This window comes from Parasteatoda tepidariorum, chromosome 2 (genome assembly GCF_043381705.1).
Source record: "Parasteatoda tepidariorum isolate YZ-2023 chromosome 2, CAS_Ptep_4.0, whole genome shotgun sequence".
NCBI lineage: Eukaryota > Metazoa > Arthropoda > Arachnida > Araneae > Theridiidae > Parasteatoda > Parasteatoda tepidariorum.
The window spans coordinates 90850868-90864897 of NC_092205.1; the positions used below are offsets into that span (position 1 = coordinate 90850868).

Below are 14030 nucleotides of genomic sequence, written 5' to 3' on the forward strand. Positions count from 1 at the left end.
ATGAAGATATTTTACATCAGAACTGTGGTCTGTGCAAGCCGAATGAGGAATTTGTAGCGACTAGTCATTGCTGGGATTCAAATCCTGTTTCCTAACCCACTACGGCTCTAGACAGTCCATTATAAAAAACTTGGGGACATTATGCTTGAATATTTTATAACCCTCCAAGGCAAAGAGACTCTCTAACCCATTACAAACTTGTTTCAATGTGAAAAATTTATTTCCGCATATTCTATCTAAATATCATGAAACATAATAAAATAAAAATTGGTTGTATATCACGATATGTATTATGATGATATAAATCAATTAAAATATTTTATCAGACTCTGAAGAGAATACAATTCAAATAAATTGAGAATTCGATATGCATATTACACATTAATTAGTGATGTATTAAAATTTAGTGAAGCATTTTTTTTTTATCAAGTACTTCATTTTTTTTCATCCTTAGTTACTTTTTATTAAAATTTTTTCTTAGAAATCAGACACTGACTTCATATATTTCAGTATATCTAGTTACCAGTTTACTCTACTAAAACAATTATGTAATAATATTAAATAACAAATTGATTTGATACTTAAAAAAATGGACTGGAAAAAGGAGAGAAAAAAAAACTCCATTTGGTGGGTTTAAGGATGAGTTTTTTCAGATGGGCCAAGAGGGAAAAAAATCCACCGAGTTTTTCTGGGCTCTGCCCAATTTGGCAAACCCTGATAAAAATAAATATGTTTATTCAGTGTGTGATTTTGCAACTTAAAATATCATTTGCTTCAATCATTAGCATATTTATGGTGTGAAACTCAAACTGCTAAAATCGCATTTTAGTTTATGTAAATAATGTTATTCGATCAAAAATTATTATGGTCTTAAATTATTTAGTGCACAGCAGATAAAATAATTATGTAATGTGAGAAATATGAATGAACTTTGTGGAAAATATTTAATTTTGTCTGTAATATTAAAGAATTATGATTTTTGTTAGTAATACTCAACTCTGAATAAGGGAAATTGTTTCAATCCCACAGAAACAAGTTATTTAATTTAGTAAAAAAAATACTTTAAATCAAGGAATCTTAATCCATTTTTTTAAACAATGTATACTAAATTTTGCAGGTAGAGTACTAAAACTAGGTTATTGAGTATTTTCTGATTTTGAGTTACATATTTTATGAATAGGTTATCAAGTTATTGGTTTAGAAAGCAATGACAAAATAGTTCTACAACTAACCATGTGTTAAACATAATTGTATGAGTTAGAACTAGATAACTAATATAAAACAAAACATTTTTTTTCATAACAGGTATTTCAGTACTAGACTCACATGGTTCCTAAATACCTAAATTTTTTGATATTTTTTATCTCTTTGATTAGTAAGTATCAAAGTGAAAAGAGTTGCTTTTGTGCAATGATCCAATATCAGCTTATATATAAATAAATAGGTTACAACAATAAATGACAACAAAAAAGGTAGAATTTTAAAAGAGAAATTTATTATTGATGAATATAATATATAATTCAATAAATTAAAACTATACAATCATAAACTTTATAATTTAAAAATGCCATAACATTTTAACACCCAGCAGAATGAACGATTTTTTTTATTTTTACAATTAATGAAATATGAATGAATTGATGAGCATACTCTTCTTTACAACTTCAAAATAAGCCTGCCCCAAATATACAAAGCAAAATACTATTTTGCAAAGAATATTACACACCTTAATACAATTTTTTCTTGGTTGCAGTAAAACGCTCCATATACTGAAAAATAAAAAAGAAGAAAGAAATTAGGTTATTTTTTCAATAAATTTAAATATTTAAAATCATGTTAATGCATGTAAAACGAGAAAAAAGGTAATTCTACCAGATTTCCTATAAATTGGCCCTAATTCAAGGAATTAAAATGAAAAAATTTAATTAAAAAAATTTACTGATTTAATGAAATCACAGATATGCATTTCAATTATGTGATATTAGCTAATGTTTACTTTCCTTAAACTTGAGGTAATATTAAAATCTGGTCAATAATGCTGTACTTAAATAGTGATATTTATTATTATTTGAAGTTCCAAGAGTTAAGTTCTTTAACAATCAAAAGAAATTTTATTCAATTAATTTATTTTATTCAAAACAATTGCCACAAGACAAACTTCAGTCACACTTGAATGATACATAGTTCAGACAAAATTATTTACTAGAGAAACTTATGGCACATTTTATTGAATTCTTCTTCTATTCCTTTTATTACGATCACAAATGACATGTTATAAACATTCATATCATGGAAGAATGCAAATTTTAAGGCACTATTAGTAAGTGTCCGAGTTGTCACTGATATCTGTAAAAAAAAAAAAAAAATTCCCTGTGTTTTCCCTGCACATATTATCTAAAATATATTAAGAGGAATCAAACATTCATGGCCCTCTTGTAAACTATATTAGGATAAAGATACCAGTTTCAGTTACTGGAAAAACTCGAAGAAATAAGAAATAGCTCAACATAAAACAAATAATGCTAAAATAAGTGAAATAATATAATATAGCCGAACTATCATCTTTAAATATACCATAGATTGTGCATTGAGAGGTCTGCCTTTCTTAAAAGGATATTACACCAATTTCCCTGATTTTTCCAGTATAAAAAAAATCCCCTGAAATTCCAAGTTTTCCAGGTGGGTGGCCACCCAGTTAATACATAAAAAAATTTTTTAATTAATTTAAAAAGAGAGTTCTGAATAAAAATAAACTGAATATTTTAAAAGAACTAATTTCTATAAATGAGGTTAGCTTCATTATGATTAGTAATACTAATTTAAATATTCAAACAAGTAAACCATCTGTACAAAAATTCTATTTCAATAAGGATTTTTTTAAAAACTTACTCAATTTTTGAGAATTTTCTAAAATGTACAAATATTAGGAGAAATTTAATTAAACCAGTAGACCAGGAGAAACTAGCAAAATCCAGTAGAGTTGGCAGCTATGAATTTGATATTTAACTCACTAATGTTTCTTTTTTGAAATTTTGATTTGTATAATTAAATTATTTATCATTTACAAAGAATGGAAATAGTCATTTTTAAAGAATTAGAAAGAGTTCAACATAATTATCAATAGTATTGTCGCAACAGTATTAAAATTCTGATCATAAAACTGCTGACACACTATACTAATTTTGAAAAAAGTACTCAAATATTTAAAGCAGAACAACAATTAAGATTTACTTAAATTTCCAAATTTTGATAGCTGCCTGATAATCAAGTCTTGTATATGTGTTTGAATTGCTTAAGTTTAATGGTAGTCAAAACTATTGAGCATCAAATTTATTTATTAAATCTAAAATTAAATAGTACAACATAATATTTACTACCACTCTGACCACAGCGCTACAACGGCAAAATATCAGAACGGTACTTACATAAAAAATATGCCTTGTATTTTACATTTTAACGAATACCAAGATTTTTATTTATTTAATATTTATGAAACTCATTTTTGTTTGCCAATATTTCATTTGGTAAAAACTTTGCTAAGTACAAAAGAAAGATTAAATTATACAATGAACACATAATTATTAATAAATGAAATATGAATGCATATTGTACATATAGGTTATTCATGATATGTTCATTTACAAGCACATAATTATCAATTAAATTTAATGAGCATGTTCATTAAAATCTTAAATTATATATTTGGAATGCTTAAAAAACAAATGTTTAAAACTTTTTCCTCCATTTTAAAGATCAAGGTAAAAAGTGATGATTTTTTGTACCTTCTAAGGCATATAAAGAATTCATACAAAGAAAAATATAAATTAACATCCATGTGCAAGAAAAAGATAAGTGTGTTTCATTTCATGAATGTTTACAATGCTTGTAGAAATTCCATTCCTTAACTTTAAAACAAATGTGTGTTTATTTATAATTTTAAACTAATCACATAAGTTATTATGCATTATATTTTACAAAGAATCATTTCAGTAACTTTATTATTATGCAATTTATCATACATTTAGAGGACATAAAAATGACTGAAACAGTTATTCTCATAACCGTTTATTTTATAAATCCTTCTGGTAATAATAAAGCAAGATTTTCTTTATCACATAATATATCTTATAAAATGATAAAAAATCTGCTAGTACAGTCAGACCTCGATATAAGGTCATCCGCATATAAGGTCACTCCGCATATAAGGTCACTTTTCCAAAGTCCCGGCTCACTGAATAGGAATTCTTTGTTACAAAATATCGGATATAGGGTCAAGTTTTAAAAATCGTAATCGCTTATAAGGTCATTTTTATCTGAAGCCAGGGAAGCTTTTTTCTAATGAAAGCCTATTTAACTTCCTTACAAGGCAATTACCCCTTTCGAGTTCAAAGAAAATGTTGCAGCCAACGAACAAGCTACAATTTCGTAAATTATTTCACAAGTTGTGGACAGTGAGGACAATGACAGTGATCCTGAGACTGTAGCTGTAACCCATGTGGAAACCTCCAGTGCAATAAATGTGATAAGAAATTTTTTTCTCAAATCATGAGTAACATTTTGAGAAGTTACAAAATCTAGAAAGCATTGTTCAAAAAATGAAACCAAAAACAAGACAGACCTGCATAAATGATTATTTTAAATAAGGTAAGATGTAATGTATGTATGTGGACTTTGAGGAAATTTGTAAACAGCTTTATTGTAAATTAATTCTTTTTTTAATCTAACATTCTTTAATTCTTTACTAATTCTGTTAAAATTTATTGACCTAAACATTTAATTTATGGCTGATCGTTTTCGTTTGTATTAACATTTTTAAAAAGTCTTAATGTGTACTATATACGTGCTTAGTTACGAACTGCTAATGAATCGGTTAAAAGGTCACCCCGCTTATAAGGTCTTTTTTGCGATGTCCCTTAGGGTGACCTTACATCGAGGTCTGACTGTACTATGTTAATTTTTAGTGTACATAAGTTTGCATATAGAATATACTTGAAAAAACTGACTAACAGACAAAATTGGGTCTTTTCATGAAAAAACCAACCCACTTATCCCCCAGGGCAAAGTGGGTTTTTTTCATAAAAAAATCTGGGAAAAAATAAACTGTTCTATATTATTGTAAAAATCCTGATATTTTTAATAGATTATATTATGACTTATAAATTTCAACACACACATTTTAGTCATCATTTTTAAAGCTCGCTTTATTTGTCAGATTTCATTGTTAACCTAATGTACGGTTATTAATTTATTTATCTTGGCACCTTGTTGCTACTTATTTCCACACATTGCTTTAAAAACCTCAATATTTTTAATACAATATTATTACAACAAGTGGAATTTGAACGCAGGTGAAAAAACTGTTTAATGCCTTTTTTTTAAATACTTTATTTCAAATTTTTTGTAGCATAATAAAATCATTTTAGATTTAATGTTCATAAAATTTCTTGTAATTCACTAAATAAAAATGGCAAAAAGTTAAAAATATGTCCCCAACTTATATTGAGTTATAATGTGTCGGTTTTATTTTAAATCATTTTAGAAAACCATAAGATTTCTATAACTAAAATATTTAATTTGCATTTACATTGATTCCTCAATAAAATATTTATTAATTTACTTTTATTTTACAAGCATAACAGTATATTTGGTTTTAAACAAACTTTCATATTATGTGAAGTGATAAAATAATCCTTACTTTTCCCCATCTTTATACTTTTTTCGACAAATCTACTTTTTGATTCAAAGGAAAAAATTTTTTTAAACTGCATTTTTTTAAGCATGCGAGGACGATCTTTTAAAAAACTTTGCTTTTGTTTTAACGATAGAGAACATTATTACCTCAAATTAAAATCTTAGTTGATGAAAATTGCAATATCTATGTATATTGATTGGATGTTTTGTATAAAATTTTGAAGAAAAAAAAATTGTAAGTTTCGATGGTTCATTGCTTTAGTTATTTACCCAAGTGGAATCATGAACATAATTTTTATAAAAATCCTTACTTTTAAAAAACTATCTTTATACATCAATTAATATTAATGAAATTAGAAATTACGTTTACCTTTTCCCACCCTTCTCTACTATGAAGATCTTTACTTTCAAATAGATTTCCTTCAATAGCTAGGAGAGATATCTGGGAATCAGTTAATATTTTTTCTGGAATGGCTGAAAGTTGCAGACAATTTTCTTCCAACCGTAACACCTTTAATTTAGAGCATTCAGCAATGGCTTCAGATAAGCTTGAAATCTAGAAAAACAATTGAAACTTTAATGTGATTTGAGCAAAGTTAAAAATTATCAAAATATAAAAATACAAAATCAAAATACCATTTGAGACATTTAGGTCATAAAACTTAATTTTTTTAAAGTTATTCTTAAAATTTGATGTCATTTAGAAATTGGAAAAAATTATGTTATAGATGAATATTTGTTGGTCAAAAGTTATAAAACAGTCATGCTATTTTAATAAACTTCTAAATTTTTCATACGGGTGGATTTCACACTTGAGGTATTCTTAAAGTTCGACAAAAGGATATTTTTTATTTCAGAATTTAATAACCTGTTTGCTTAGATGTTGTTTTTTTTCTCCTCCAAAAATATATATGATTAAGAGTTACTATGCATAATATTATAGGGATTTTTTTCTAACGCTTTTTTTCGTATAAATTTTTTAACAATAAGCAAGCCTAAAAGATATGAGATCCAAAACACCAAAATCAAATTTCTTTCATATATTTTACCAATTTCCAATGCACAAAATAACTTAAAACACTTATTTTAAAAAATCCATTTTATAAAAAACTAAACGACATATTTGAATTTAATATCGTAAATTTCATGGCACATATAAATTGTTTGGTGTTGTCTTGGAGAAGTGATAGGTCTTTTACAAGAGATAATCATACTTAAAATGGAACAGTAAATGGTACTACCAATTTTTAATATTGCTTTAAAGATTTAGCAAGAGGAAAAAATCATTTTAAAAAATGTTCTTAAAATGAAAGATTAATTTAAAGGATTTTTAAATTTGCAAAAGGTAAGTAATTTTATATGTTGTCGGATCTGTTAACAACTTTATTAAATGCTTGTCATTCACAAAATAAGTCCATAAACCATATTTGCGCCATGATATTGTTAACGTTACAGTAAAAAAAAAAAATAAATTATGTAAAATTGCCCGTACATTTAAACATTACAGTTAAAAAAAAATGTAAAATTGACCAGTTGCAGACCTGATATGATTTTAAACAACAATAAAACTTAAGAAATGCATAAATAAACAATTTTAAAATGTTAAGTGCACTATCTACTAAAAATTTAGATAATGAAAGATAGTATACAACAGTGCAAATTTTTTTTTTTTATAAATGTATATTACCAGAAAAGTTTAAAATCTTATATTGTATATAATGCCAAAATCAATAAAGTCAGAATTGATTAAACATTCCATACATTGCTCAAGCATTGTCTACAATGTCTAGGAAAATTTGTATGATTAAAATATGAATCCAATTAGTATGATAATCCCTGTGACAGAATTTTTTCGGGCATTCTGCGACAAACTTCAGTAGCATTAATTTTTTTCTTTAAGATACTTTTAATTATAACAATTACTAATTTATAGTAACAGAAACGTTGTGTTTACAGAAGAAAGTAAAGAATAAAAACGTATAAAAATTTTTTAATTGTACAAGTAATATTTTTTCAATTCTAATATTATACGCACTTTCTCGCATTTTGTAGGTGGAAAAATGCACTAATTATTTCCCCTTTCTTATTTTGTAAATCATTGTAAAAATTAAAATTCATAAATAAATTAAACGATTATAAATTAAAATTTGTACATAAATTAAAAATCATAAAATCCACGTAGTAATTGCAAAATAAAGATCGACGACAAAATCACGCAAATAGGACTCTTTAAAAAGGAGATATTCAAATAAGTGTGAGTAAAACATTGTGTTCTTTAAAGAAAAAACATCATTTCTAGAGAGAACTATCTTTATACTTACGCGATTTCTGAATTTCTCATTTTATATTATTAATTTTAAATTCTCACTGAAGCCAGTCATTATGGACTTTTTTTAAATCCCAAATAAAAATAGAAAAATCACGATTATTTTTTCCCCTCTCTGATGAGCAAGAAAGACATCTTTGAAGAAAAAAAATTCTGCAGAAGAAAAAAAATACATTTTTCGAAAAATTATAAAGAAAGGAAAACCAAAAATTTTCCCTTTCCAATTGAAAAATCTTTCTGCAAAAACTCTGTTACATTCTGCAGCAATGTCGCCGCAATTCTGCCACAGGGATGATAATTAGTAATAGTAATTATTAGCATTAGTTGAAAGATGGTGCAACAAGAAGGTTCACATTTTATTTTGTTTCATTAAATAAGAAAAGAATAGATCACCATGCATTTTTAATAATTTAGAAGAATTAATGACCGTATTCTCTCCAATGGTGTTTTTTTTAAGGTATTATTCAGATTTAATGACGTTCATGGTTCGTTTTCTAATCTGCTGCCTCAGAGGCATTATTGGTAAAGAAGCAATTTAATGACACACAGAACTTAAAAGGATCCAAGCGTGACTAACCAGGTGCTGTGAATTAAAGCAAAGAAATGGACCCATCAGTGTTTAGAAACAGTCAATCACCTGATTTTGGTTCAAATTTATTTCAATGGCTGAAACATCTCTCACGTGATCGGGTACTGCAACGAGTTCATTGTGTGACATGTCCAGAAGTTCGAGGCGCTTCATTTTGGAAAAAACAGCAGGGAGCTCACTAAACTTATTATTGCTTAGGTTCAGAGTTCTTAAATTCACCAATTCTTGAAAAGATTCTGGGAGAAAGGTCAACGAGTTCAAGCTGAAATTCACACTTTCGAGTTTCTTAAGGGAACCCAACTCATCCGGTAGAGTTGCTGAAAAAAAGAAACAAAAGGATTCCATTTAGTTACAAAAAAGACAAAAGTAGGTTTATTTTTTAGCTGTAAATAAGATTACAGTTAAATTACTCAGCTTAATAACGTAGATTTAATTAAAATTACAATCGACATTATAATCAAGTGCATAAAGACCACCCAAATTGAACAAGAGAAATTGAATTAGCAAATAAAAAAAAAAGTTAATTCTTGGATGATACATTGCGTATTTGCAAATTAGAGAAACAACACATAGCTGAAAAACTCATATAACGTTAAAAACACTCCAGTAATTATGCTGTAATTCTTAACAATTTATTTGTGTGAAATAAAAAATATCAACGATTTTAATTTAATTATTTGGATAAATGAGAAGCACATTTCAAAGCCAACTCCGTTTTGTGTTTCAATAAAGAGAAAAACAAATACGTATTGCAACCAGTGTCGGATTAAGGGGGGTCGGAGACAGGGGCTAACATGGATGGTGGAAGAAAGCTGTTAATAAAAAAATAATTTAATTTTTAAAAACCTGTAACAGGCATCCCTAATGTGGCATTTTATGAAAAAAATTTGAAAATTTCATTTATAATGAACTTCTGTTTCCTTAGAAAATTATATTTATCACAAACAGGGTATCTGCTACATTTAAGATTTTCAAATGCATGACTTTTCATGACTAATTCCAAGAACTTTTCATGATTTAACCAAATTACTATTTTCTCCAACAAAAACACAACAATAAATTTGAAAAAGCATTATAATGACATTAATTGAAATGATAATTATAACCAAAACTGTTATACTCTGCATCTTCATATTTACAGATTTTAAATTTAAAAAACAGAGTAAAGAAAGAGTTGAAGCAATAAAATAGCTGAAAAAAGGCAAAAGCAAAAATTTTTTTCTTCTTTTTTTTGCAGAATTATATTTGAAAGATATTTTTCTAGTTCATCGAAAAGGAAAGAGATACTTCTGTTCTTTTTTCGGAATAAAAAAAAATTCACCAATGACTGGCTTGCTTCAGCTAGAATTTCAAATTCATAAGATAAAAATAAAAAAATAACAAAAATTCTGAAATCACAGAAGTTTAAAAGATAATTTGCTCTAGAAATGATATTTTTTCTTTCATATTTTGAAAGAACATCACAATTTTTGAAGAATATGATAAAAACATCTTGGGTATATTTTAATAAAATATGACTGCGAGTGGGGATTTTGTTACAAATTTAGATATTCGGAACACCATGAAATTTGACACATGAACACCATTTTAAAATAAAATTTTTTGGCGACCTAATTCCATGATTTTTCATAGTTTCTTTTTAAAAAATACTTAAAATCGTGACATTTCATGACAAATTCTGTTCAATACCGAAATTCATAACTTTTCATGACTTTCCAGGTGCGCAGATACCCTGCACATAGAAAAGAGACATAGAGAAAATGGTAACAAATCAATTCTTGTTTGAACAATTACTTAGCAACTCTTTGCAGTAAATTACATAAATAAGTCATATTTATTCAAAGCAATCTGCATGAAATTTTCCATATAATTATTGATAAATTCTGCACTGCATTTCTAACTTGATCTCTAAACTGTAAAAAATTACTGTCTAATTTCAGTTTTAATTTTCAAAACTGTAGATGAAAGCTCTTTGAAAAACTGCATCACATTTTATCATGGATCACCTTAATGAAAACTTAGGGTCAGAAATGATTCATTTTAATGATTCAAAGAGCATTCCTTCAGAAAATTGTCTGGAATATTGTCAAATACACAATTAAAAATGACTATTAGTGCAGAGATGCCAACTGCTCCAGACATGCCAAAATAATTTAAAAAACAGTAAATAACTACAAAGTAAATTTTGCAAATATTTGACTATTTTTGCTTGCTTTTTAAAAGGTATAGTATGACATAAGTACTATAAAGTGGTGAATTTCATAAGGCTACAAATTATTTCGAAATAGTGGTGGATAAAAATCTACTAAATTGAATTTATTAAACCAAGAATCACAATTGATAAACTACCACTTTAAAATATATATTTGCTGTCCAGAGCAAGTTGGCATCTCTGTTAGTGTATATGCAATTTTGAAGATACATTTTTGATACCCACAACAAACAGTAAATCCAAAAGATCTTTGTCAAAACTTAAATTCATCCAATAAAATAGAAACATCAAGATCAACCATAATAAGAGATAAATAATTGGCTTCATTACAAGGAAATCTTAAGTAAGCTAAATCTTTTGAAGCTGTGAATAATTTTGAAAATGTCAAAACGGAAGACCGTTTTTGTAACAGTTACTGTTACACTTATTTTAGCAATATGTACACTTATTTTTAACTACAGTTCTATTTACTGAAAAAATTACCTTTGTGCTTATTGTTATTACTTCATGTATATTTTGTTGTATATTAACTGATTCTAATATTATAATTCACAAAATAATTATAATAATAATTTTAAATTAATTAATATTTTATTATGAACTTAACACTAGTTAATTATTATTAAGGTTTCTATAATTTTGAAAATCTAATAAGATTTTAATGATAAATAGGGGCCCACAATATGCACCCCTAGGGTTTATAATCACAACTGTGAAACAGAGATTTTTAAACCACCAACATATAAGATAGATATGAGGTGCATTAAGTTTTATATATTCTAATAGTAGTAACAATACATTTAATTGTATGATACTTAATACATAGCTGTAGTAATATAAGTATTTTTCAGAATAATTTAAGAGTCACAGTTCTAATACGAAACTGCTGATCTTTGTTACTTCCACACAGTAGATTAAAAAAAATGGTGATGTGTGGAAAAGGAAATGTTGAAAATAAGCCACAGAAATATAAAAGCAACAAATCACTTTTTCAAATTATTCTATTTGAAAAAGTAACTTAACTTTTCAAATTTTTCTACTATACATTATTCTAATTTTTCTAGTCATCTAAAGGACCCGATGTCCGGGATTTGTTGGTCTCCGTTCATGATAATTTTGCTGTTTTTCTTCAAAAATGCTCCCCTTCAGCAATTTGAAGTTTTGGTTAAATTATAATGGCTCGAGCCTAATATTAGTCATACTCGATAACGCAATCATAATTCAAATAAATAAAGTAACAGAAGGATGAAGTACAAACCTTAAAAAATTGTAAATCAAATAAATTAATTTCAAAAGAAGAATATTAAGAAAAGCATACTCAATCTAATGTGGCTGGCAGTTAAGTGCTTCAAATGAGTAAAATTTCCTATCGAAGGCGGCAAGTTCCCAATCTTATTATTTGATATATCGAGAGTCCTCAGTACATTAACCAATTGAAACACCTCTCTAGGAAACTGAAAAAGTGAACATAAAAATACAATATTTAAACCAGTTAATATTTATTCAATTTAAACTGGAATTGTCATTTTGTTCAAAATAAACAAATTTTTTCCAGGACACTGGACAAAACTAGAAGGGAAAAAATGGGAGAAACTATACGAAATGAAAAAAAACTGAAAATAATCAATATAAATGTTTAGCAATGATTATTATATCAATAGCTTAAATTTAAACCAGAAAATTAAAAGTTTTTCAAAACAACTTTTTTTTAAAAAAAAAAAAAAAAAACTTTCTTTATAAAGCAAAGTTATAAAAGTTGCACAACTAAAATTAAATGTCATGTTATAAATGAAATGCATTGGAGATCTCATGAAAAAGAAAAATAAGAACAAATAAAAACACTGAAATCTCAATTAAGAAAAAATAATAATTTATTATTCTTACAAAGTTTATTTTATAGATATTTGGCAATTACCTATTTACAAATTATTTTACAATACTCAGAATGCAGCTTAGTATGGAGATAAAAATACTGAACTTCCTTCGTCAACTAAAAATTCAAGTTAAAAAAAATATATATAACTTTTATCAAATATTCTAAATTTTTAATCTCATTTTCTAATTACTTAGTCTAATTCCCCCGAAGTTTTTTCCAATTAACCTCTAATTATTCGTAGATTTTAACGCATGAAAAAAATAAAAAAAGTATATTTATCACACGTAAATTCCTTTTTCTGAATTAAGAAAATTGTATATCCTCGTACATACTACTAATGAAGTAAAATTATGAAAGTTGCACCTACTAATTTCATTAAGAAATTACACAATTTACAACATATTTATTCTCATATTCAATATATAATAAAATCTATGTAGCATCTTGGCGATTGCAGTTGGTACGACAGATCATGATATCGAAATATTCCCTAGAACAAAATTAAGAAACTTGTAAAAATATTACTTCTGTTAATCCAGTATTTTCAACTTGAAGTACACCCGTTCTCTCCGCATTTTTTATGTGAGGTTTTATAGCATTCCCCATGGTTTTTACAAAAATATTACAGACTCAATATAATTTAACGGAAAGTAAGCCACTCCTAGAAAGTTATTGCAACTAACAGATACTATTGTAAATAAATAAATAAAATATTACAAATTTGATAATGATTGATTGATTACATCATTGATTGTTTCGTTCCTCTTTTGGGAAAGCGGAATACAGAAAGAGGCAACACTTTGGGTCATTGTCTGTAAACGTTTGCTAGTTTAAAATGATAATGACTGCATCTAATGATGACGCCATCTAGTGAGGTAAATGAGAAATAAAAATACCTTTATAAATAAAACTTTTTATGTGACTCACATGTCGTTAAAATATTTTTAAATTTTTTTATTAAGAGAAACGGAACAAAAGGATAAAGTAAAAATATTTTAATGACGTCTGAGTCATATAAAAGGTAAATTTTACTTACGACACTCTTTGAAGAAAAAACGAGACTCTTTAATATCCCATTTATTTCCCTAGATGGCAGCGTCATTAGATGTAGTCATTATCATTTCAAACTAACATACCTTTTCAAACTTAAAGTTGTGCCTCTTTCTGACTTGTTTGAGGTGCTGTTTCATTGGAGGGGAAGATGTGTTGGTTTTCATGGTTACAAACATTTAGAAATCATTTTATTTAATAATTAGCGTTTGAAATTGGCTACAGAAGAAGCAATGCTAAACTCCCTACTTTTTCGCGATCGTAACTCTCGTATATGACATCTAGA

At 26.8% G+C, this 14030-nt stretch overlaps 1 protein-coding gene across 1 annotated transcript; it reads right to left on the reverse strand.

Annotated features, from left to right (window-relative positions):
- Nucleotides 1-1473: 1473 nt before the first annotated feature.
- On the reverse strand, nt 1474-13483 carry LOC107443702 (leucine-rich repeat-containing protein 57). The gene is made up of 5 exons (XM_016057688.2): nt 13220-13483; nt 12137-12272; nt 8655-8923; nt 6062-6247; nt 1474-1769 (listed from the first exon to the last, which is right to left on the reverse strand). Exons 1-5 carry the CDS (start codon nt 13298-13300, stop codon nt 1728-1730), a joined length of 714 nt encoding a protein of 237 aa, XP_015913174.2. The 5' UTR covers nt 13301-13483; the 3' UTR covers nt 1474-1727.
- Between the last annotated feature and the right edge of the window lie 547 nt (nt 13484-14030).